Source organism: Equus asinus, chromosome 23 (assembly GCF_041296235.1).
Source record: "Equus asinus isolate D_3611 breed Donkey chromosome 23, EquAss-T2T_v2, whole genome shotgun sequence".
Taxonomy (NCBI): domain Eukaryota; kingdom Metazoa; phylum Chordata; class Mammalia; order Perissodactyla; family Equidae; genus Equus; species Equus asinus.
Window position 1 is genome coordinate 40,863,006 of NC_091812.1, and position 24,742 is coordinate 40,887,747.

Below are 24,742 nucleotides of genomic sequence, written 5' to 3' on the forward strand. Positions count from 1 at the left end.
CTCCTTTATCTTGTCAGCGGGGGTCCCCCACAGGAGGTGTATGTTCAGGACAGTGGTAGGACACTGTATCTTGAGAGCAAGTGGAGGCTGATTGCAGAGCAGAAGAGACTGGTAGATGCGGGAAGCTCGTCAGGAAGCTGGTGCTCTCCTCAGGTGAGAGGAGGTGGGGAACTGGATCTCCACGGTGGCCACATCCGGGGTAAGCAGAAGCATGTTGGTTCTGGAGACTCGTCAAAGGTAGACTCACAGGCCTTAGTAACTAATCAGATGTAGAGTGAAAGGGAGAAAGAGAGAAATCTCCAAGAGAAAGCCAGATCAGCGAGAATTAGTCCATGTAGGAGATTTGTCTGCTTTCCACGTGGCCTTGTAATGCCGGTGAGCTTGTCTTGGCTCCAGCAGGGCTGGTACGTCAAATGCAGCTGTGGGTCGAATCCATCCTTTCCATTTCCTTTTTATTTTCCCTCCTTTAGTCTGGAGCTCAATTCCATAGCTCATCTCTGTCCCCTTTTAGATTCTCTTCCATCCTTTTAAGAGAGACAACCAGCGTCTCATCGAGCAACGATCTGAATGGTGCCATTTCCACAAACCCTCTTATGTCCCCCAGATCCGGGTGTCTTCATTTCTCTGGCGGTGGAATTGTGGTGGTGGTGGTAGTTCTTCCTATAACAATTTGGATGTTGCTCACTTCCATTCTGTTCAATGCGGTTTGTAATGACCAACTATACTCTTCTCAAACTTGTGTATAATTATCTGGTATCTGGGTATGGTTCGTTTCTTCTACCTAAGTAAGTTATTTTCCAAATGCCCTGCTGAATTTGCACTGATATTGAAAAACAGAGTTCTGACCAAAGCAAAAGTCTAGGGTAAAAAATTCTTAGCGAGGATTAAAAAAAAAATCTCCAGTGATTCAGGCCTGAATCTGATCTCTTCCTAAATCAAACATACATTTAGAAAAAGAAATCTCTCACCCTTTATCAGTAGAAGTATTTTGTTGAGATCTCAATCCGTTTATCCCACCCTTTATCAGTAGAAGTATTTTGTTGAGATCTCAGTCCATTTATCCCAGATGACAGAAAGTTAAGGCCAGGTTTGCCTGGGAGGAGAAATATTAGCACAGACATTTTAGAGGATTTACATTTGGAACCAGTCTTTCCCTTGTTCACTTTATCAGGTAAGACCAGGGAAGACAGCACTTTTCTTAATTTTAAGAAAATTAAATCTATCCCATTTCAAACCTCTGTCCTCTATTTAATACCCCTCATTTTAGTTTCTGACCCCTATTTCTGCAGCCATATCCACAGGAAGGCCGGGGTTAGTGAGTGTGGAGCTTTTGTCCCTGCTGGTTTCTGTCAGGAGAACAAGGGCTTGAGTGGATCCCCAGCACTTCCCTGTGGCCTGGGCTTAGTTCCCTTTGGGGATCCCATTGTTCTTTCCTCTTAGCTCGTGCAGTTAGGGAGAGCCATCCTGCCTTCTGCTGGGCCTGGCTGTGGGGCATAGAGGAGAAGTTCCACTGACACTGACACTCTCCTCCTCAGAAACTCCCCCAGTGACCTCAGAGTCCCGGCCAGAGGCTCTTCTGCCTTCATTGAGTCATTCTTTAGCTTACCCTTCTGTCCTTCGCCCCTTTCCAGATCTTTTTCCAAGTCTGGCCACTTGGTAAGGGTCATCGTACCAGTTTCAGTTCAGGCACCAGCTACAGTGGTTCTAGATCTACTTCTGATACTAAAGTGTTTCACGGGGCTTTTGAAGTTGTGAAGTGGTAACAGATGCCTCCTTTGCAGATTCCAGTTTTAAACAGCCACGGATACAGAAACTAGTGAGAATGGGGAGACGTGCAGGCAGAGCAGAGATCGAATGCTTTGGTCGGGCTCTCCTCCTGTCCATCAGTCCCTGGTTGGACAGGGTCTGCATGGGGTTGGCTGCTGCTGGATCTGAATAAAAGCTGTGTTTTGCTACCATATAGTTGCTCTAGATTAGGGGTTTACATCTCCATTCTGGAAGAATTTACTCATAACAGTCTAGGCCTTTCCATTTAAGGAAAATTTGCAAGCAGTCACTTTTGAATCAGACTCAGGGTTGCCAAGGTCACATCCTCATCTAGGGGCAGAGAGCAGAGTCAGTTCCCAAATTGCTCAGAACAATATCTCTGCCTTTATATACAGCCTTTCTCCAGACTCAGATTTCTTATCTTTAATCTGATCAGGTGAGAGAATATTATTTCAAATTCATTTCCCAGAAACATCCAAATGTGTTTGAAAACTGTTAGTTTTCATACATAAGTTGTGTGGGACGTCTTATTTATTCGGCAAATAGACAGTGCTTGCTCCTAGGGCCTAAAGAGCCCCTAAAATAACTTTGAAGCTATGTTGGGGCCTGAGGCCCTAAGTGTTTTCTTTTGTGTGTGAGGAAGATTGGCCCTGAGCTAACATCTGTCGCCACTCTTCCTCTTTTTTTTGCTTGAGGAAGATTGTTGCTGAGCTAACATCTGTGCCAATCTTCCCCTGTTTTATGTGGGATGCTGCTACAGCATGGCTTGATATGAGCTGTGCTAGGTCTGTGCCCGGGATCTAAACCTGCGAACCCCAGGCCGCCAAAGCGGAGGGCACGAACTCACCCACTATGCCACCAGGCCAGCCCCCCTTGTGTTATTAATGTGAGTGTTAACAGTCATCCTCTCTGGAGGCTTGATTATCAGATCTCTTGTTCACAGCCTTTCCTATCTTCATCTCTCTTAAGATGTGTAATAATGTGACTTCCAATAAAAGAATATTTCGCCTAAACTTTTATTTTTGGCCTTGTAAAACTGCAAGTTAATCCTGATTTAAAAAAAAGATTTTTAAAAATCTGCATCTTGGTACAGGTGTTTGGTTTTTATCACAAAAGCAGACTCATCAGAATCCCCAGGAGAAACTTGTCAGTGTTGTGTGCTCCTACTTGGCTCTGTTAATTCCCTCCACGAAGTGCATCGTGGACTCAGGGACCTGTCAGCAGACCTAGAGGTCCACTGTGAGGGGCCAACTGCCTGAAGAAATATTGACGTGGGCCAGCTGATACTTGGCAACATCCAGGACCACACATACTGAGGAAAATCGTCTTCCACTCCAAGGACCACTTATCTGGTTACATGTTTTAGCATAGGTAAGGTGTGTTTTCTCACAGAATTCGTATTTCTCAGTTCCCAGGGAATTTTAAGCTTTTCAGCAGTTTACACTCTTTTTTTTGTTTGTTTTAGTAATTAAGGAATGCATTTTTGTCTGATAGCTTGTTAAAAAAATTAAGTAGTGACACTAATCCCATATTTTAACATTGGAGTTAGAATCAAGCACCATGGATACAGTAGAGAAATATAAATGGAATGTGTAACAGACACACGAGAGCAAAGGGTATTTCACATGCCAACATCTTGTAAAGCATAAGAGGCAGGATTTTCAATTCTTTCATGTAGAAAACAGTAATTAGATGCCACGGTCATAATGAAATCCGTAGATACTGACAAAGTGTAATGAAGGTATAACTTTTTAAGACTTAACTGCAGGCAATAGAAAAGGCAATTATATGAGATAAGTTCCAACATTTCTATCTAAAAGGCTACCCCGAGGTCTACATTATATGTCCACTTTCAACAAATATGACATATAAAACCCTGGATTAACTAGAAAGGCCTTGTGAGGTCTCTTGGCAGGAAGCACATCAGCCTGGGAATCCCTCAGCTTCTTTGTCCTGCTTTTCTACAGAATGCCGGTAGCCATCCTGGGCTCCGACACATTTCTCACATGGAGTCAATACTTCTTTCCTTTCCAGGTAAATGGGCAGTTTCTTACCATTCTTTATCCCAAGGTGACTTGTTTTCCGTGTGAGATATCATGCGTCTTCTCTTGTCTTCTTGTCCCACACTGGGTGTGGTGGGACAGTGCAATTACAGACAGTAGTATCTGAGGAACAGAAGACATTCTTGTTTCTACATTTGTCAATGAAACATTGTTTTGATTGTTATTTTAGCCAGGTTGACCTGGCACTCCGAAGCTTCTGCTTGGGGCAGGAGGCAGGGAGAAGTGGAACCTTCTCCTTTGTGGGCGTTGCATACCCTCATGCGTTGTTTCCCATTTGGTTTGTCCCTCCTCAAGTACTAGGTAGGCCTTTTAGTTAAATTGGTCCCCCTTCCCCATACATTTGTCAGGAATTAGAAGAAACTACAAAATTTGCAAACGCTTGTTAAGCAACTTTTAGTTGTACCTAAACTCTGTTATGTGTCTTTATCTTGTATTTGGAGAAAACAAGAGTATCCTTATTAGATACTGAGAAGTACCTTGGGTGTTACTCGAGAGAACAGAGGGGCTACAGGCATGACTGGGAAGGAGGCGTTACTGCTACAGAGCCTCCAGGTCTCTCCCTTCCCTTCCTGCCTCCACGGGAACCCTACACATCTGTCTTTCAAGCACAGTGCTGGGCACTTAGATGCCTTTAATTAACACTAGACAGACTAACAGTTGGATACTAGCTTGCTTCATTAATAATGGACTTCAAAGACTGTGGATTATTCCCTTTGATTAACATTGGAGAGAGAGCTAGGCGGAATCTGTACCGCTCCTGCTGCTGTTGTGATGGGCCGTAGAAAGCTTTTGGCTGACTTTTCTTCCACTGTTCCTTTGGCCTTTTCTCCTGAAATTTCAAAGGAAACATAGGAAGCTTGTGTTACTCAATCTCTCTCTGATGCTCATTTAAGTAGTGTGTCTTTATAGAACAGAGTTATATTCCACCCTGATTTTCTCTCCTCTTCAAGGCGACTATCCCCTTTTGTTGGGAGCAGTGTATCAATGTAGATAAGGTAAATGAAAGTACTAGCTATAGCTAATATTAATATAATGCCTTATATAGTTTACTGTGTGCTTTCATACATAGTACCTTATCTCATTTGGTCCTCACAGCAACGCTGTATGGTAGGTGTTAGAATTGTATCCATTTTACAGATGATGAAGTGGAACTTCAGAGACGTTCAACAGTCATTGAAAGTTACAGAAGTTCCAGGATTTCAGCGTCAGGGCGCATGGCATTTCATTTAGACAGTGCTGTTTGGGCAGTCACTTTTCCACCTTGAGACTAGGGCTTGGAATAGCTTACATGGTTTCGTTATTTACCTGGGCTTCCTTCTTGGTGGCTCAGAAAAACTGTTAAACCATTTAATTAGTTTGTTTTGCTTTGAGATACCTTGTTAGAAAATTTTTGCAACATTTTAGCTATTTTAAACCCATTCCCTCTCTGAGGTTGAGGTTCAGAAATCCTCATTTGTCGGAGTCCCGTATAATGATGCCCTGTGTCCCTTGCTGCTTTCTGTTGACATGTCCCATCCGAGGTAATTTTTAAAAATTGTTGTATTACCTTATAATTGGATGAATGCTTTTCCTCCTTATTTTCCCCCAATTGTAATTCTTCCAATACCAGTTTCCTTTTTCAAGATTGCTTTTAGTATTTTTAAGTCCTTTGCATTCATGTACATTTTAGAATCACCTTGTTGATTTCTACACACACACAGCCAGCTGTGAATGATTGAAATTTTGTTGAATCTGTTGCTCTCCCCAAATTTTACTGTTGCTCCGCAAGAAGCCTGAAGAGCTCGTGAAATATAAAAGCCCAGGGCAGAGCTTCTGGGGGCAGGCATCCAGGGACTCAGATGTTCCCCAGCAACTACCGAGGTTGGACCTGACTGAGGAGGAGCTCACATCAGGCTCCATCTTAGTGGTGGGGCGCTGCCACTGCCCTCCAGCTCCACCAGTCTAACTGAGGTGAGCTTTCCTCTCAGCTCTTTATGAAGGAAGTTGCTTCTCTTCAGAATAGAAAGCAGGTGGTGCCTCCCTGTTGGCAGTTTCCTACTTTAACCCCGTGAGGTGTCGGAAGATGCTTCTCCCATCCCAGCCCTCTTCACTTACCTCTCGAACAAGACTGCTACCTCTGAGGCGAGCTCTTGGCTCAGATGGAAAAGAATTAGTTTTTTCTCAGTATCTTCTGCAGCCTATTAGTTATACTTCTACAGACATTAAAGTGAATAAGACCTTAAATCAACTGGGAAACTGCTTACCACCATTTCCCACTGTATTATATGTTTGTACTTAAAAACCCATGAGAAATAAAAGTACACGTGAACAAACAGACATGTAGAAAATTAAATGCTTGTGACATTTTTATGAGTCTGCATGGGCATTAGTGCTGTAAGAGCAATTATTTCTTCATGAAGCCCCAGGGATTTAGGTTTTCCTGGGTAGAAGATTTTTACCTAGCTCTTGTAATTTTACAAAGAAAGCTTTCGTTATTACAAGGCAAATCGAGATGAGTGACTTCTGCTGCATAAGTTTCGTAAAAGAATAGTTTGTATAAATTTATTTACTCAACTCCCTCTGGGAATTTTTATAAGATGGATACTTGAAAAAATAGAATAATAATATCTCACAGGTTACGAATTCATAGAAATTAGGGAGAAATAATACAGTTGAGAAGGTGGAAGGGTCAATGGGATACAAATGGAAGTGTGCTTTTGGCCTGTTCGTTGGATAAGTTACTGAGCTTCTCTTCCTCAGCATTCCCGCCTTGCTGGCTCTAGGAGCTTCTGCGTACATGATTGTGTTTAGATTTACACGCTTTGTTAACATCATTACATAGATGGAGAGCCTAGTCAGATTTTCCCAAGGTGATCTCTCTGCCGTGACACATCCCTGTGTGATGGTGGGTGACCCTCCTTCAAGGTGTGAGCACAGATCAGCCTTGCCAGGTCTGATGAGAGAAAATCCACCTTGCCCAAGCATAGGAATCTTCCTTCTGTCTACCATGCAGGACTCTGTCCCTCTGAGACCTCCCTGTAGAGGTCAACTTGAACTAACTGCTCTCTGCTCTGTGTCTAAAACTCGGGGAGAAATGATCTTTGAGAATGCAGTGCGTATTCCAGTCTCAGTATTTAAGTTAGATTCCTGTGTCAGTTTAGGTCACCCCAAATTACCCACTTAGCCTCCATAACTTTACCCTTCACAAAGGTGCCTTCATTGAGTTTCATTTCATTACTCTGTCCTTTTATTGACAGTAGATACAAGCACCATTGTATAAATGACATTGTTGTGATTTTTGTAAGGCTGTTATTAAAAGGTTGACTGCTGTGCCTTTAAATATTCCAGGTGACAAAATCTTTTATCATTTAAAAGTTTGTCTGTTAGAAGATGAGAAAAAAATTACAATTTTCTTTCACTAAACCCTAGCTAGAATTTAACAATTCTGTCAGTTTTAAGCATAGACAACGATGGCACTAGCAGTTTTGTGACTTTGTCCACAATAGAAAGTGACTTTACCATTGTAACAGAGATCTCAAAATATTACTCACACTCGCCACAAACTTGAAATTAGGATATGAATAGTTATTAAACCTGACACTAGATATTAGTATTTAATACATTATTACAGAATCATAGATAATATACCACAAATTTGTTTTATCAGTATAATTAGTTTCATTTGTAATCTTGTGTGTTTTATTTTATGCATTTAAAAACATCATTCTGAGTAGGGGTCCATAGGCTCACAAGGTACCCAGAGGGGTCTGTGGCACAGATACTCCACTCTCAAGTGGCCTTCCTGCCATGTGTACATGTGGGCATCCTGGCTCCCTCGGGCCTGGTTCGATGTTCCTTGTGGTGAAGCTTTCTATACAGGGCCCCTGCTTGCACTCTTCTGGGCTCTCTTACTACCTTGCACTATGATCAGCCATGTCTGTCTTCCCCACTAGCCAGTGAGCTATTGGAGAGAAGGGACTCTCTCATTCTTTGATTTTAATCCTCAGCACCTAGCAGTGTGCCTTACTTGTCATAAGTATTTCATTGCTTTTTCGCTGCACATCCATCCTTGCATTATTCTTCCTCTTTGCATTGTTTGCCAGCTGGTTCTTGGCTCTTTGGCTCAGAGTTTATGCTGCAGAGTACACATCAGGTAAGGAATGATGATTTTTTTCATCCTGTTTTGTCAACAGTGGCTTTAAACATTTTGGGGTCAGCCTGTTGGATGTTGGTTCATCTTTGATGAGCCAGTCCAGGTTTTAGGCACATCTTCTTCTCCCTGTTCAGGTTGTAATCATTGATGGTTAGCTATCTTTTCTCTGAAGTGTGGTCATTTATTTCAACATTGGTCGAGTCTTAGGAACGTTGGAGAGCTTTGTAATAAGGACCTGTTGAATTTCTAAGCCCACACCTGATTGAGGGCAACATGGTACCAGTGGAGAGAAAACTCTTCTATATTTAAACAATTGGATCCTACTATTGGTGCTGCCCTTTGGATGTGGCTAGGTGTGATGGGAAGGACAGGTATAGTAATGAGTCCCAAAAAGACTTGATGAGTTTTTTTTTTAATTAATATGGCTTCAAACCTGAGAATAAAATCTGTTCATTTGATTGAAACAACATATCTTAGGAATTAGTATTGACTAATAAGAACAGAATAAAGGTGCCTGTTTTGTTATATCACATTTGGCCCAAATATAGGAGATATAAGTAAGTCAGATGAAATTCTATCATAAATTTGGGATCATTCCACTTTACAAAGTGTTCATTTCCTCAAGTCATTCTTATATCATATTAACTGAAAGGTAAATGTTGAAGATGGTCTTTTCTTACTAAGTAATTTGGCGTCAGCTTTTTTTGAGCATCTCAATTGAGTATATCTGATTGTGGATTGGTTATTTAAAGAATTTAGAGGGCCGGCCGGGTGGCGCAGTGGTTAAGTGCACATATTCTGCTTTGGCGGCCTGGGGTTCACCGGTTCGGATCCTAGGTGCGGACATGGCACCACTTGGCATGCCATGCTGTGGCAGGTGTCCCACATATAAAGCGAAGGAAGATGGGCACGGATGTTAGCTCAGGGCCAGTCTTCCTCCACAAAAAGAGGAGGATTGGCAGCAGTTAGCTCAGGGCTAATCTTCCTCAAAATAAAAAAAAAAAGAATTTAGAAACTTGCACGGACTCTTGTATTTTATTACATTTAGCATTTTCAAGAATTATTAAAGAAATACATAATGGAAAGTACAGAGAAATAGACAAAGAAGCAAATAAATAAAATCCTGTTACCTAGAGCTATACATTGCTAACAGCTCAGTATATATATTTTTTGTATTCCTTTTATATCTATTATCTTATGTGTGACAAACCATTGCAAAATTTAATGGCTTAAAACAATGACAATTCTTTTGCTGGTGATTCTGTGGGTCATCAGTTTAGGCTGGGCTCAGCTGGGTGGTTCTTCTGCTCCAGACTAGTTGCCCCAGTCATCTGTGGTCAGCTACAGAACATCCTGCCTTCTCTGGTGTGAGTTTTCTCACATGTCTAGGGCCTCAGCTCTGGTCAATGTGATATCTCATCTGCCAGCAGGATAACTTGAGTTTGTTCACACAACAGTCTAGGGTCCCTAGAGAGACAGCAGAAGTGTGCAAGGCCTCTTGAGCAAAAGGCTTTGAATTGGCATATCATTACTTCTGCTGTGTTCTTTTGGCCGAAGCAGGCTAAGCCACAAGGCCAGCCCAGATTCTAGGGGGCAAAAATAGACTCCAGCTCTTGATGGGAGGAGGTATAAAGTCAAATTGTAAGGGATGTGGGAAAAGGGAGAAGAGAAGACTCTTGGCATTTTTGCAACTTACCGCAGTGTGTGCGCATGTCATGTGTATATAATATTATGAAAACTGAGAGCATATGCAGTTATACATTCTGCATTTTTCATCACCAGATAGGCTCCAAATCCAAGTTACTAGTTCAATTCTGTGAGTATACTGGGGAGAGTAAATGAATTCTTATCTGAGAAGTGCCTCAAAATGTATGTAGAACAAAGGTGGTACTCAATAAATCGTAATTAAAAGAAAGAAAAAGAAAATGTGACTTCTTTAGGAAACTGCTCGAATTCCATCAGTCCCACTTCCTGGTTGGTTTTATTTCTCTTCTGACTTCTTTCCACATTTATTCAGCTAGTTGATGGTGCCGGGGTACTCATGTTGGAAGAACTTCAACTGTTTAATGAAAATAAAAACTACCTAACAAGGTTATTGGGAGAATTTAATTAACTCATGTATATGGATGTGTGTTGGAAACTCTAGATGTGTTATTGTTTCCCAGGAACTCTTTGATGCTTTTGTGGGGTTTCTAGAAGATGTTCTTACTTAACATTTTTTCACATCCCCAGCATCTCAAACTGACTCTAGCTTTTCTTTAAAAGAATTTGTGCATTTTTTAAAAAAAAACCAGTTTGTTCATTTCTGCCTAGTGCATGTTAAAGAAAATTTGACTTTCACAACCTTAGACTGCACACTAATCTTCAAAATACCATAGCTGTTTCTTTAATCTGATGGAGCCCCTTACATAACGTCTGTCTTCTCTGATCAGCAGTGACATTCTTAACATCAATAGATTCTTAGGCTTTTCTGACAGGAATTATTTTTAAGGATGTATAATCGGTTATGGGGTATGCTTGTCAATAAATTTTTCCTGCAAAAATAAATCAGAAATCCTATCAAAATAGCATTATGAAAAAAATTTGTTTTCCTTAGTACTCCCCACGAAATGGTCATGCTTGAAGCTTATGAAAATTTTTATTTAGATGAAGGCTGTGAATTTAATTTGTGTGCCGGCCATCTTTCCAACCAGTCAATTTGCATAAATTTCAGGTCCTAAGCAGGAAAAAAGATGGTTGTGGTCTAGAGTCAACCTTTTCTCCATCAAGCCTGTATCACCTTTCTTCTCCCTTTACTGGCTGCTTCCGTTTTCCACACCCTGTGAATTTCACCATAAGCCTTCTTTATTCCCTCCCTCTGACCTGCATACATGCCTACTCACCCCTAAAAAGAGGAACGTCTTCCTAAAACTCCCCTTTATGTCTCTTTGCCCTTTTCTGAACAGTGAATGCTTAGAATCAGTCCTCTCCCATTTTGAAAATGTGTCCGTACCTGTCCTCACACTTCCTTCATTCAGTTTTTCATTGATTAGTTCATTCATTCCTTTATTCATTCATTGTTTGGCAGCAACAATGTTGTACATGCTGTGCTGGGTGCCGTGGATAAAAAGACACTGACCCATGGATTTTCCTGTCGTAGGAGGGACAGTAAATGAAAGTGACATTTGGCCGGGGCTTTAAGAGACTTGTAAACAAAGGCTTTGGGAGCTTTAGGGGTGACGGGGAGGAGACCTCATTATGCCTTCTTTCCTAAGGACCATCACTTTGTGCCCACATTTGACAAGAGTTAGAGTCAGGAGTGGATGAGGCAGAGAGCATGACAGTGATGCTGGATTGAGTCTTGTCATATGAAATCAGGGTGCTGAGCAGTCATACATGCCAATTGCTGAGTACAATAGGGAAGAGTGGTTTATTAACCTGGGGCTAGGGTCTTAGGTATGTTCTCCATTTCCTAAAATGAAGCCAGTTAACATTTGCTGAGAACAAGCTGCCTGTGAGTCTAGGTATTTTGTGGACTTCATCCTGTTTTACAGCAAACCTTCATTGTAAGTTGTATCCCTTCTACAGATGAGCAAACAGGCTGGTAGAAGTTAAGTAAACATCCCCAAGATCACACAGCTAGTAAGAAACAGCTTAGAATTCAAATCCAAACCATTGTCTCCTTGGAGGATGAATTTCAGTTGTAATAACATATGCAAAAGGAACTAATATATAGTAAAATACAGTACTTGCATTCTGACCATGAGTATTTTTACATCAGTTTGCCAGAGGTACATCTACCAAAGAGAGTTGCTGAGATGAAGCTCTGTTTGGCTCTAATTCAGGTCGCTCAGAGCCACTGTGTGTGGCCACACAGGTTGTGGATTTCACCTCCTAGAGTTACTGGTAACCTATAATCTTACATAGCAGTCATAGGCCTAATTTTGGAGGTAGATAACTCTGCAGACTGTCCCTTTGTTTGTATTTATTATTACCTCTAAATCCTTCTCTTACTTTGAAAGGTTAGATATATTTAAATGGGATGGACAGAGAAATGAGGTAGGAAATGAGGTAATTATTTCAGCGTATGTCACATACTATGGCCTTGATGTTAAAGTAAAGACTTCTACTTCAAGCATAGCACATTCAAACCACTACAGGCTTCTTACTGTTGTTTTTTGTCAAGATGTTTACACACCTAACTATACCAAAGGTATAAAAAATTTTCCCAAATAACCCAGCATTCACTAGGGAATGATTTCAAGGAGGAAAATATCCTTTTGTTTTGTTAGGCATTTGAGAAACTAGATGGCAGGGCCCACTCTACAAGTAGCAGACCCTTAGCAACACATTTTTGGGAGAGTTGCCTCTTATCCAAATCATGAGCATCTTTGTCCTCAGTTCTTTACTCCAGGCCCTCGTCTCCCACCTGGACTGTTGCAATAAGCTCCACCAGCCCCTTCTGCACCTGTAGCCATATAGAACTGCATCATTTTTCCTTCTGTACCTAAACCTCTCAGTGGCTTCATAGGCTCACAGGATGATGTCTAGATTCCTTAGGGTGGCCTAAGAACTGCCCTCCCCTCGTCTTCCCCCCATAGCCTGACCTCTGGGCCCTAGGCCATTTCTACACTCTCCTCCTACCTCTTCTTCCCCTCCCACACAACAGCAGGACCTCTCGCAGTTCTCAGAACAGAACAGGCTGTTTCCTGCTTTTAGGTCTTTGCTCATGCCCATCACTCTGTGCTTCATTGCCCTCCTGCCCTAATTCTGCCCATGAATACAAAGTCATGTTCAAGATGGCGTGCTAGAATACATCCCATCAGTCTTCCATCGTGCATCTGTATGATGGCTTCATGGCACATACCTGTGTGGGCCTGTTTCAGGGAACAGGGATCAAGAATTTTAGTGGTTTTTGTATATTTGAGTCCCCAGCACCAGAGGAGGTGCTTGGTGCCCACTGGCTGGTATAACAAGTTGAAGGAATAACTGTTGAAGGAATTAGTGAATTAAAGACTCTGTGGACATGTCTTCTTTGGTTTCTGGAAGGTAAAGATCAAATATAACACTTTGTCCCCTACAGGATGTTTTAGCCTTTCTTGAAATTCAGGGCAAAAAGGTAAAGCCTTTAATAGAACCGATATGCTGAATGATGACACTTTATTTTCTGGTGATGTTCTAAATACCCCTGCTGGGAAACACTGGGATTTAATGAGTCCTGGCTTTCTGGAGGTGTAGATAATGTGTTAGACTAATGTTAGTATCTTAGTGATTATGAGACCATGTCTTCCAGAACCCATTTAGCTAAGGGCCTGGACCTTCCCAAGTGCTTGATTCAGGGTCTCTTCTAGTGGGTCAGAGCTTGTGGCATCAAATGAATCAGGTCAATGAATGAGACTTGGAGTTGGGGAGGAAAGGGGTCCCAGAGCTGGAGAGCAGATTTCTGCATAAGATGTTGACTACCATCTTTGCCTGGCAGGAATGGGTTTGTAGGAGTTCCTGAAAGGGGAGCAAAAGTCTTATCCTGAAAAACAAAACACCCATAATATAACAATCATTTCTGGAGGACTTACTGTGAGCCAGGCACTCTGCCAAGCATTTTCAAGAGAAGGCTTTTATCCCAAAGTCTTATGCTGCCACCGGATGATGTGTACACCCTGAGACCTAGTCGTGGTGTTCCAGGAGGCCGTGAACATGTGTGGAAAGAGAGGAATGGAAAGAAAAAAAGGAAGTAAAGGTGGAGTCTACAACTCATGCCCGTGTTCTTAGGGAAGCGTGCAGCCCATCCTGACTATCCAGCTGTTATCGAATTGATAATTGAACTTTACCCTAGTGTTTAATTTAGAAATGAAGTAGTTTGTCTTGCAGGCTCGTTTTTCTTGTCTAAAATTATCAGCTCTGCTACAGGTTTTCAAAAAGTAGCTGGGTGTATTTTAGGATTGAGCAAATGTGTAAATGGGTTCATGTTGTTTTACCGAGGTTCTCACTGAGAAAGTAAGGACATGCAAAGATGGAATGGGGGAAGGCAAGAAAGAACCCTGTGGGGATATCACCATGATGCAGGATTTCTAACATAGCTACATACGTATTTATACAAATATACGTACATGTGTATATGTATGCATACGTGTGTATACATGCATATATTTCCTTACTCTGTCTATTGAGAGAGTCAAGAAGCAAAGACACCCTTGTAGTAATAAGTACACCTGAGCACCTGGATCTAGGTCTTTAATATCACTGCCTTCTAAAACAACCCACTTTCCTTGAGGAAATGCTAAATCCAGGGCTGGGGCAAGATGATCCTGGGACATCTTGTCGGTCAGAAAGTAGGGAACTGGTAAAAAAAAAAAAAGATGTTTAAAAGACAGGAAAAAGCTTGAAGAGGCTTCTGTTGGCCAAATCTGGGATACTCTGAGCACCAAAATAATTTAAGATGAGTTAAAACAATGGGGGAAGAGGAATTAAGTCCATATTGATAATGGATGGATGGATGGACAGACGGATGAATGGATGAATGTGGAGAGAGAAGGAGACTCTTGCTTAACAAATGCTAAGTGCCAACTAGTAAGTGTGGAGGGAGTGCTGGAGCGAGAAAAATCAGCATATCACCACCATCATAGAAGATTGGGTCAGACAAGACTCATCAATGGACGCTAACTCTATAGAAGTGTGTAGGGACAGAATATTTGCATAGTGCTAATGGTTCTCCCACAGATTACTTATTAGTTGTAAGCAAAAATAGTAGTTATAAAGTGGAGAAACTGGACCACACAGTTGACCAGGATCAAAGTCAACATCACCACTGAGAGACAGACAAACATCATGTGCCTCCAGGTGTGATATCCTGAGAAGAATACATCATCTTTGTGGTATTCTGGCTAGGAATATATAACAGCATGTAATCATAAGAAAACATCAGACAAATGTTCCACTGAAAAAGCATGGGGAGGTAGAATTGTATCTTTCAGAACTATCACAGTCATAAGAGACAAAGAAAAGCTGTGGAAATGTTCCAGATTAAAGGAGACTAAAGACACGTGGCAACTAAATGCCATACCCGACTCTAGGCTGGACCCTGTACTTGAGAGCAGGGGAGGAGGCTGGTGCCATACAGGTCATTATTGGCTTAGTTGACAAAATTGGAATATGCATTGTATATTAAAATATCTTACCAATGTTAAATTTACTAAAGTTAGTAACTGTACTGTGGTTATGTAAAGGAAAATCCCTATTCTTAGGAAATACACACTGACATATTTAGGAGTAAAAGCCCATGACGTATGTAGCTTATTTGCAAATGGTTCAGGGGGTTATTAATATTCATATATGCATTTACATATATACATATATAAAACATAGAAAGAATATGCCAAAAAAGGAAATAGTAAAATGTTAATAGTAATCGATAAAAATAGATGAGTGCAGGTAAAGGGTCAAAGAGTATATAGGTGTTTTTGTACTGTTCATGTTCTTAGAACTTTTAAGTTTGAAATTATTCGCCATAAAAAGTTAAAAAATTTAAAAAAATATGACCAAGTCAATGACTGTTTTCTAAATAAATGTTTCTTTTATTTTCTCTCCTTTTTCTTGCCCCTTCTTTAGAAGTCCAAGGCTGGTGAGAAGGGCATCTCCGTGGGCCAGACGGTCATCACGAAGCATCGGAACACCCGGTACTACAGCTGCCGAGTGATGGCCGTGACCTCGCAGACCTTCTACGAGGTCGTGTTTGATGACGGCTCCTTCAGCAGAGACACGTTCCCTGAGGATATTGTGGTGAGTAGGTTGCTGGGGTGCCTGCTCCTCGGTGCACTTTTTGTATCACTAAACCAGCTGAACCTTTCAGGAATTTTTCTTTTGGAGTAACTCATTTCACTTAATATCCGATTCAGGTGCGCTGTTTTCCCACCACAAAGAAGTACTGTTATCCAGGAGGCTCCTCAGCCTTCCTCATTCTAAATAGTAGCCAGGTGAACTTAGAAGACTCATCTTCCCAAATTCCTTTTACTAAGTAAGAAGTGTATGTGGCCAGGAAACAAAATGTGAATCCACCTATTCTTTTCTGTTACAGAGTATTAGCATGTTTGAGTTCCTTTCTTACATGTTTTTCTTTATGCGTAACTGGAGAATATGGCTTTTATTAACTGACCTGATGGTGACATCTGTGATCTGACAGAAACATCTGTGCATATTTCATATGGGAGTCACAGAAATCACACAGGAAAAGGGCTCAGGCTTTTGCTCAGGCTCAGAGTTTCTTAACTGTGTCTGGAACGGGACATGCGTGCGTGCACACCTGTCTGTCTGTCTGTCTTCTCCTTCCTGTCTCGCCTCAGTGAACACCTTGGGGCTTATTCAGAGGAACTAGGACTGTGTCTCAGGGGCTTGCTTTTTAACAGAATGTTTCACGAGAAGAGTACTTTCCACAGAAGGTCTTTTGAAACTGAGGTCAGATCACATAACTGGGAGCAGGTTAGTCTTCTGGTCATCTTGTTTTCCCTTCCATATTTAAGGGGAGTTCCATTTTGGGGAGCCAGGCCTCAATACTGCAGTTGTAACTTCTGCCTTGTCCTGGATCTGTTGATGCTTTGCTCTTGTTTGTACTTGGAAAGACCTTTCTTAATGACTCTGGGATAGTAGCAGTTATGCGTTATGTGCAGTTGATAATTAAATGCAACCTTATGAGCTTGCTCATAAATATTTCCAGAATTTTGGTCCCCTGGGACCAAAGAAACATTGATTCAGTCAGCTTTGTTATGCTTACTTCTCTGTGCCATTAAGAGGGACAAGTTTGTAAACAAAGTGACTTTATTTGAAAGATTTTAAAGCAAATGAATTTAGACAAATTAAAAATTCCCAGACCTGGTCATATACCAAAAGGACGAATGATGTTTCTTCGCAGAATTCTAACTGGAACTTCACTTTACTGCTTTGCCATGGCCGTTCATAAACAGCAACCCTTAGGTACCACATTCTCCTTGTTAGAATAGATCGTCCCTTCGAACACTCACTCCACAGTCATTGAGTACCTGCTGTGTGCCAAACAGCACACTGGGTGCTGGCAAAGATAATGAAAAAGACAAGTATGATTCCTGCCCAGTCTGAGGGGACACAGGCTGGTAAATGGGTGCTTTCTCTACAGCACAGTAAGTGCTATGAAAGAACCAGAAGCAACTTAGCACCTGTTGGGTCCAGAAGAATAGCTAAGAGCATCCACAGGGTTAGTAAGGGCTGACTTTCTAACGTGGACCACGTGCCAGGCACAGCTTCAAGAACTTGATGTACTTGAATTTATTTCATCCTTACAATCCTACATGCCAGACACTATGATGTTTTACATTTTGCTGCTGAGGAAACTAAGGCACAAGGAGGTAAATAACTTTCCCAGGGCCACACACAGCTAATAAGTGTTGGGAGGAGTATTCAGTCCCACAGTCTGACTCTAGAACCTTTGTTCCTAACCCCTGGGAAGAAAAGACGTTTAAAGTAGGAGAAGAAGAGATGTGCAAGGACAGGAAAAGCACAAAAATATACAGAAGACTGAGGCCAGCCCCGCCCAGGCTACATACTTATTTTAGAATTAGCCTTCTTTCCTGCAAACTATAAGTACTGAGCCAGCAAAAAATGGAAAACTTTAGGGGGCCTGCCCGGTGGCGCAGCGGTTAAGTTCGCACGTTCCGCTTCTCGGCGGCCCGGGGTTCGCTGGTTTGGATCCTGGGTGCGAACATGGCACTGCTTGGCAGCCATGCTGTGGTAGGCGTCCCACGTATAAACTAGAGGAAGATGGGCACGGATGTTAGCTCAGAGCCAGGCTTCCTCAGCAAAAAGAGGAGGACTGGCAGTAGTTGGCTGAGGGCTAATCTTCCTCCAAACAAACAAACAAACAAACAAACAAACAAAAAATGGAAAACTTTGGTGGGGAGCGTGGTGGGGATGGGATAAAAGACTTCTGAGCACTAATCCCAAAACCTGAGCAGATAGTCAGGTCTTTATCACAAGTTTGGTTTTAAGTATGCATCAGTATTGTGCGAACACAGGCTCTAAAGTTTCTAAGATTGTTCGGGAATGCCAAGGCATTTAAATCAAAAAGAATGAAAAGGCAAAATTCTTTACAGCTTGATTAGCTATTACTTAGCATATTTGATAAGGATTTGAGGTTCAGCAGTGGGGTGTGGGTGTGGTCAAGCTCTAGCCTTGGAGGGAGGGGGCAATGGTGTGAGTTGACATAGACTGGAAAGGGGACATCTGTTTAAATTTGTGTGAATGATAATTTTTTCAGGGAAAAAACAGTTATGATTGTCTGTGAGTAGGGCTTCTCTTATGCAGTCTTTCCCGCTGTCAATACTCCCTGCCATCCTATCTCATCTACATTTTTGGTGACTTGTTCGAGGCCTCTTTGACCAAGTAGGTATATTTGAAGCATGTTGTATTTTCAAATTTCACATACTTTCTAGTAGTGTCACCATTTGTCAGCTGCTGTGGCCTCTTCCCCTTTGTTGTCTTGGTGCTGAATGAGGTGTCCCCAGCTTTACTTCACTGGTGTCTATGTACCTAAGGTTTTATTTTTTCTTATAATGTTTTATTAGAGTCCTCTAGAGAAACAGAACCAATAAGATGTGTGTGTGTGTATTTAATATATTAAATATATGATATGTAAATATACAGTCATGCACTGCATAACAACGTTTCAGTCGACAATGGGCTGTGTATACAATGGTAGTCCCATAAGATTAGTACCATATAGGCTAGGTGTGTTGGTGTGTAGTAGGCTATACCATTTAGGTTTGTGTAAGTACACTCTATGGTGTTTGCATGATGGCAAAATCACCTAAGGATGCATTTCTCAGAATGTGTCCCCATTGTTAAGCAACACGTAACTGTATGTGTGTGCATGTGTATGATTTATTATAAGGAATTGGTTCATGTGATTGTGGAGGCTGAGAAGTCCCAAGATCTGTAGTCAGCAAGCTGGAGACCCAGGAGAGCAGATGGTGTAGTTCCAGTCCAAAGACCTGCAGGCTCAAGACTGAGGAAGAGCCGATGTTTCATTTCAAGTCCAAAGGCAGGAAAAAGCTAAGTTCCGGCTCAAAGCTAGTCAGGTGGGAGGAATTCTTCCTTGCTCATGAAAGTCAGCCTTTTTGTTCTATTCAGCCCTTCAGTTGATTGGATGGGATCCACCCACATTAGGAGGGTAATCTGTTTTACTCAGTCTATCAATTCAAATATCAAAGTCATCCAAGAACATCATCACAGACTCACCCCGAACAATGTTGGACCAAAACCAAATATCTGGGCATCAGAGGCCCAGTCAAGTTGACAGATAAGATTAACCATCACAAATATATTGTCCTGGGGCATTTTAGAAGATTGTTTTCCTTGTGATGCCAAACTCTGGTGCCACAGCTCTAACTCTGTGGCAGAGTGTCATTCCTTTCTGTAAAGCAGCCACGTTGTTTTGGTCGGTTTGTAGCATTCTGTAGATCTACTCCATTAGCCATGTACTTTGTCCTGGTCATCATCTAGGTTCCCAAAAGACGAAGTCATAGATTTTATAAAGCAAGCTTTTAAAACTTAAAGGATTATCAAGGCTTGATTGGGGTCACATTGTTTCTCATGATGTTAATGAAAGCTACAGGATTAAATTGTAGTATGTCAGCTAGACTTCAGTTTTAGATAAAGGAATTTGATATTATATTTTAAGATATAATGTATGTGTACAATTAAGTATATTATAAATATATTCGCATATAAATTATATTTATTCCCATATATGATATAATGTGAATGTGTTAACATGACCATTTTTTAGGCCATATGGCCTAATTGTTATGATCACCTCACATCCATCTTTGATATTCTATGTCAGAGCTGTCTTCTGGGAGATGGGGACCCTGTTGGTACCCTACTGGGGAGTTTCATCAGGAGATAAGAAAAATGTAATCAGGTCTGTTTCTGTCTTGCAGATCGTGGCAGAATAATTATTTGATGGAAACACTAAATACATCCCACATTCTTCAGAGAAATCTTATTTTCATTAATTGATATACCTGTGGCATCTAAAACAGGGTAGAAAATGATTTTTTCTTCTGTTTCTCTGAAAACTCTCTAATCCACACAGTGTGCTTATCAGGTGTGAGTGTGGTGGGCAGGCTCTGTCATCAAATGCGATGTCACATCAGTGTTACTGGCTAGTAAAGAACCAGTGTCTCTAAGCTGCAGGTCCTTGATAATTAGAGCTGCGATAAGGGTGCAGCACAATTTCAGTGTTTTTTTTTTTTAAAGATTGGCACCTGAGCTAACATCTGTTGCCAATCTTCTTTTTTTCTTCTTCTCTCCCTGAATCTCCCGAGTACATAGTTGTGTATTCTAGTTGTAGGTCCTTCTGGTTGTGCTGTGTGGGACGCCACCTCAGCATGGCCTGAGGAGTGTTACCATGTCCGTGCCCAGGATCTGAACTGGTAAAACCCTGGGCCGCCGAAGCAGAGCGTAGAAACTTAACCACTAGGCCACAAGGCCAGCCCCACAATTTCAATTTTTTAACTATGAAAATAAAATTTAGAATCAAGGGTAATCATCTCAAACTATTTGTGTGTGACGTAAATGTAGTCCTTTGTGAAGCCTGATGCTTGAGTAAAGAAAGTTACATTCCGGGGCTGGCCCCGTGGCCGAGTGGTTAAGTTCGCGCGCTCCGCTGCAGGCGGCCCAGTGTTTCGTTGGTTCGAATCCTGGGCGCGGACATGGCACTGCTCATCAGACCACGCTGAGGCAGCGTCCCACATGCCACAACTAGAAGGACCCACAACGAAGAATATACAACTATGTACGGGGGGCTTTGGGGAGAAAAAGGAAAAAATAAAATCTTACAAAAAAAAAAAAAAGTTACATTCCCTTATTTATAGAATCACTAATTACAAATCATTTTATAAACCTAACAGAGGAGAAACCTTTAATGTAGGCTGGCCTATCCATGTGAGAAAATAAATTACCAGGCATTGAAAGGCCTATGTTAGGGTTTTGTGGCTAGAGAGAGTATTTAGAGCAGTAGGGAGAAGCTTTCTTTGAACTACCAGGAAATTTCTTTCCATACCTAGGTGCTTTATTTTTGTGATAGTCTGAAAAATGTCCAAAAATTTCTCTCAAAAATACAGCTGCAGAATGTGTGTCAGCCCAGTTAAACTCAGCATGCAATCTGTAGCTGTCAAGGGAAGTAATAAAAGATGTATTACCTCACGCCTCCATCTGTCAGTCTATGAAATTGCAACACACTTCCTGATGAATTTTTTTGTCTCCTACTGTTTTGATGGGAATGGAAGTGGCCCACTTGAGAGAACTCAAAGAGCATGGCGATTCCAGGGCCTCCGTTTAGCCCATGCTAAGACCCAGGATCCACCAGCATGCCCGTGTTGACACTAGAGTGATGACTGCTTCCTTTCGTCTGAACGGAGAGCTGATTTCGAGGGATGAGCATTGTGCAGTGTGATCTGGATAGTTCCATAACGAGCACTTAACATTCACCACTGGGCGTGAGAAGAGAAACAGGACCCTTTAGAAGTTCAACAGCGAGTCCGTCACTGAAATTTCCCTGAGGACTTGCTACATTTTTCAGCCTGTGTTGGAATGGGGACTAAGCACGAGAACTATACTCTTCAGGATTTTCGGAGTGGAGTGTCATGGCCGTTAATTTTTGTTGGCTGTACAATGCAAACTGAAGTTCTTAGAGCTCATTTTTTTCCTTAGTTATAGGCAAATTACTTAAACTTTCAAGCCTCAGGTTTTCTTCCCCCACTAAAATGTGAATAATAGTTCCTATCTTCTGGGATTATTGAAAGGACTGAATAAGCTAAATGCCTGACACATTGTAGGGACAAAATCAAATTTTTTAGGATATTAACTTCAGTCTGTAGAGTTTTTTTTCCTTTTTCCTCCCCATCTAGTTTTTGCTGCCCTTTTCTGCTCTTGATGAAATTTGGTTAGAAGATGTGTCCTCAGAACTTTGTTCCTACTTGTTAGGTTAAACAGGTCCCTGCACATGTGAGATTTCACTGAGCATATTGTTTCCACTTGCCGTGAAGCAGTCCTAGCATCTTTAGATTTTATAATAAAGATATGTCTATAATTATAAATATATAATATATATATAATTTTCTACATTTATGCTTTTATTTTTCTGAGTGTTTAAAGTGTTATTTCATTGGCTTTTCATAACAAACTCTGCTCCAAAGTAAGTTCTTGCTCATTTCACAGGTGTGATATTTGCCAAGTCGCAAAAGCTTTGATTTGTCCAGGATCCCCAAACTAGGGGTGACAGAGTTAGGTGGGCCCCCTGTATTCCATTGCTTTTGGGCACCTTCCAGGAAATCTGCTCTCTGGGACTTGGTGTAGCTGTGGGAGAAGACCTCGTGCCTCCTTTGATGGACAGGGTGTAGGAGCTGCTCAGTGTTCAGTACCTCACAAGCTCCCACTTGGCACGTGTAGTACAGGGGTGACTCTGGATGTCCTGGAGACAAAAGAAAATATCTGAGGAGGTTTGAGAAACTAAGAAAAAAGTTGTTCCAGATACACTCTATGCTATAGCATCTTGGAAGCATTTTTGGATTCCTCTTGGCTCCTAGATTTTGAGGTACCCTGGATGTTCAAGTCAGGTGGAAGGTGCACCCCATCCCAGACCATCTGTGGTATATTTGCTCCAGACTGATGCCCCTTCCCTCCCCCGCCTTGCCAGTCCTGGTTCTTCTAGAATCAGTGGAAAATTTACTTTTCTAAGCCTTCAAATTCAGCTGACAAATTTTATTTTATTTCTAAATCTAATAATTTTTGCATAAAAAGTAAGAACAAACTCATTTGTTGCTTGGTTAATGTTTATATGATGTATAAATTTGACAGATCAAATCCTAAACATTTTGCGTTAAGTAATCAAATTTCCTTGGACATCTTAACTATGATTATAGATTTAACGTATATAATTCTCACAATTTTTCTAAGCACTTAATGCCCATAAATCTAATAAATCAGACATTAGTTTAGTAATTCAAATTCTCGTATTTCAAACATCTTCAAAAAACAAATAACACGTATAGCAATATACTATTTACAAAACACATTACTGCATCTTTTATAAACACAATTTACAATAGATAGATTGTATTTAAACACAATTTAATTGATAGATAAGTAGATAGAATCTACCGACCAAGGAGGAACAATATTACTATATTGGCTAGGAGTTTACTAAGAAAAAATAATCAAAGTCCTCAAGGCCTTTCAGAAGCAGAGAGTCTGGTTGTACCTTTGAAGATGAAACCCACAGTTACTGGGCAGGGGCTCCTAATTAACATCAGCTTTAATCTGATTTGTCAGCTCTCTAAACCATGTGCCCCTCACTGAGGCCTTATTAGTCTCATAAGTTTTACAGACTCTCTCTTAAGTTGGTGGGGTTGATGCTTACCAGGCCCTGGGATTTTATTCCCTTTTGTGTAACTCTTGTGTGGCCTTTTGCATTAAAGCCTGGAGCATACTAATGGAAAGTTGGGTTGGGCTCCCTTTCTCTTTTATCAGTTGTATGTATCTCTCTGACCACGATTCTGTAGCCATCATATTGACAATTTCCATTTAGCACTGGTGATCCTCTGAAGAAAAGTATGTCATTGCCCTGATGTCCCATGCAGGAGATTAACTAGTTGCCCTGAAGACACACTGTCAGTTATGTTTTTCTTCAAGTATATACCTCCCTCACTTGACAGTATTTCTCTTATTTCTCTGTTGGTAATTATCTCGAGGTGATTGGTTTGGGGAACTTATTCCCAGGAGACAGGATCCTGGTGTTTCTTTCCCATCCTTTTCTGTCCAGGGGAACCAAGGTATAGCATCTCATCTTCAGCCTAACAAAATCAAAATAACTACCTTGAACTTGAGGGCAATGTTATTAATTTCCAGGACTTCATCATCATTTCTCAGTGCAGAGCTTAAACCCAAGGGTGGCAGACACTATCAACCAAATCTACCCTATGTTTGGGAATATCCAGTGATAACATTCTTCCTGAGCTATGTTTTCAGCACTGTGCTGGGCACTGGGGGGTATTCAAAGGTGTATAAGCATAGGTGTAGGAGTGATCCTGGGTGTCCTGGAAGCAAAATAAAATGCCTAAGTGGGTTTGAAAGACTAAGAAAAAAGTTGTTCCCAGAAGATTCTGTGCTGTGGGATCCTAGGAAGCCCCTGGATTTTCAAATCAGGTAGTCATGTAGACATTACAGTGGCAGAGACCAAGTTGACCAAGGGACACCTCTTGTCAGTGAGGCCACCACAGCTTTGAGAATTCAGGCGCCATTCCAGCCCATTTGTGTTGTTTTGTTTATCACTGATGCCCCTTACATCCCCTCATCCCCAACAAGGAGCTGATCTGAAAGGTTTTACAGGAAAAATAACCAATGAAGATTCTTAAAAATAAATTCAGAAATGGAAGCAATTGTGACGGACCAGAGTGTTGAAGAACACTCACTGGTGAGGAGGGACATGAGCCGGGTTACTGGCTTGTAAGAATTCTTTGTGTGTTCTAGACAGGAGTCCTTTGTTGGATGTTCTGCATTTTTTCTCCCAGTTTGAATATTTCATTGGACGGGTGTAACATTTTGTTTATTCATTTGCCAGTTGATGGACATTAGATTGTTTCTAGTTTGGAGCTATTGTGAGTAATGATGCTATGAACATTTCCTTTCAAGCCTTTGTGTGGGTGTGTGTTTTCATTTCTCTGGGATAAATATCTAGAAGTGAGATTACTGAGTTGTATGTTTAGCTTTGTAAGAA

General features: G+C 41.3%; 1 protein-coding gene across 2 annotated transcripts in view; it reads left to right on the top strand.

Annotated features, from left to right (window-relative positions):
* The window catches only part of KDM4C (lysine demethylase 4C), a 389,700-nt gene that overhangs the window by 335,699 nt on the left and 29,259 nt on the right, over positions 1-24,742 (top strand). For both annotated transcript variants that reach the window (XM_070496076.1, XM_070496077.1), the window contains one exon: positions 15,547-15,717. In XM_070496076.1, the coding sequence (XP_070352177.1) occupies positions 15,547-15,717 (171 nt within the window). The remainder of the gene's footprint in view (positions 1-15,546; positions 15,718-24,742) is intronic.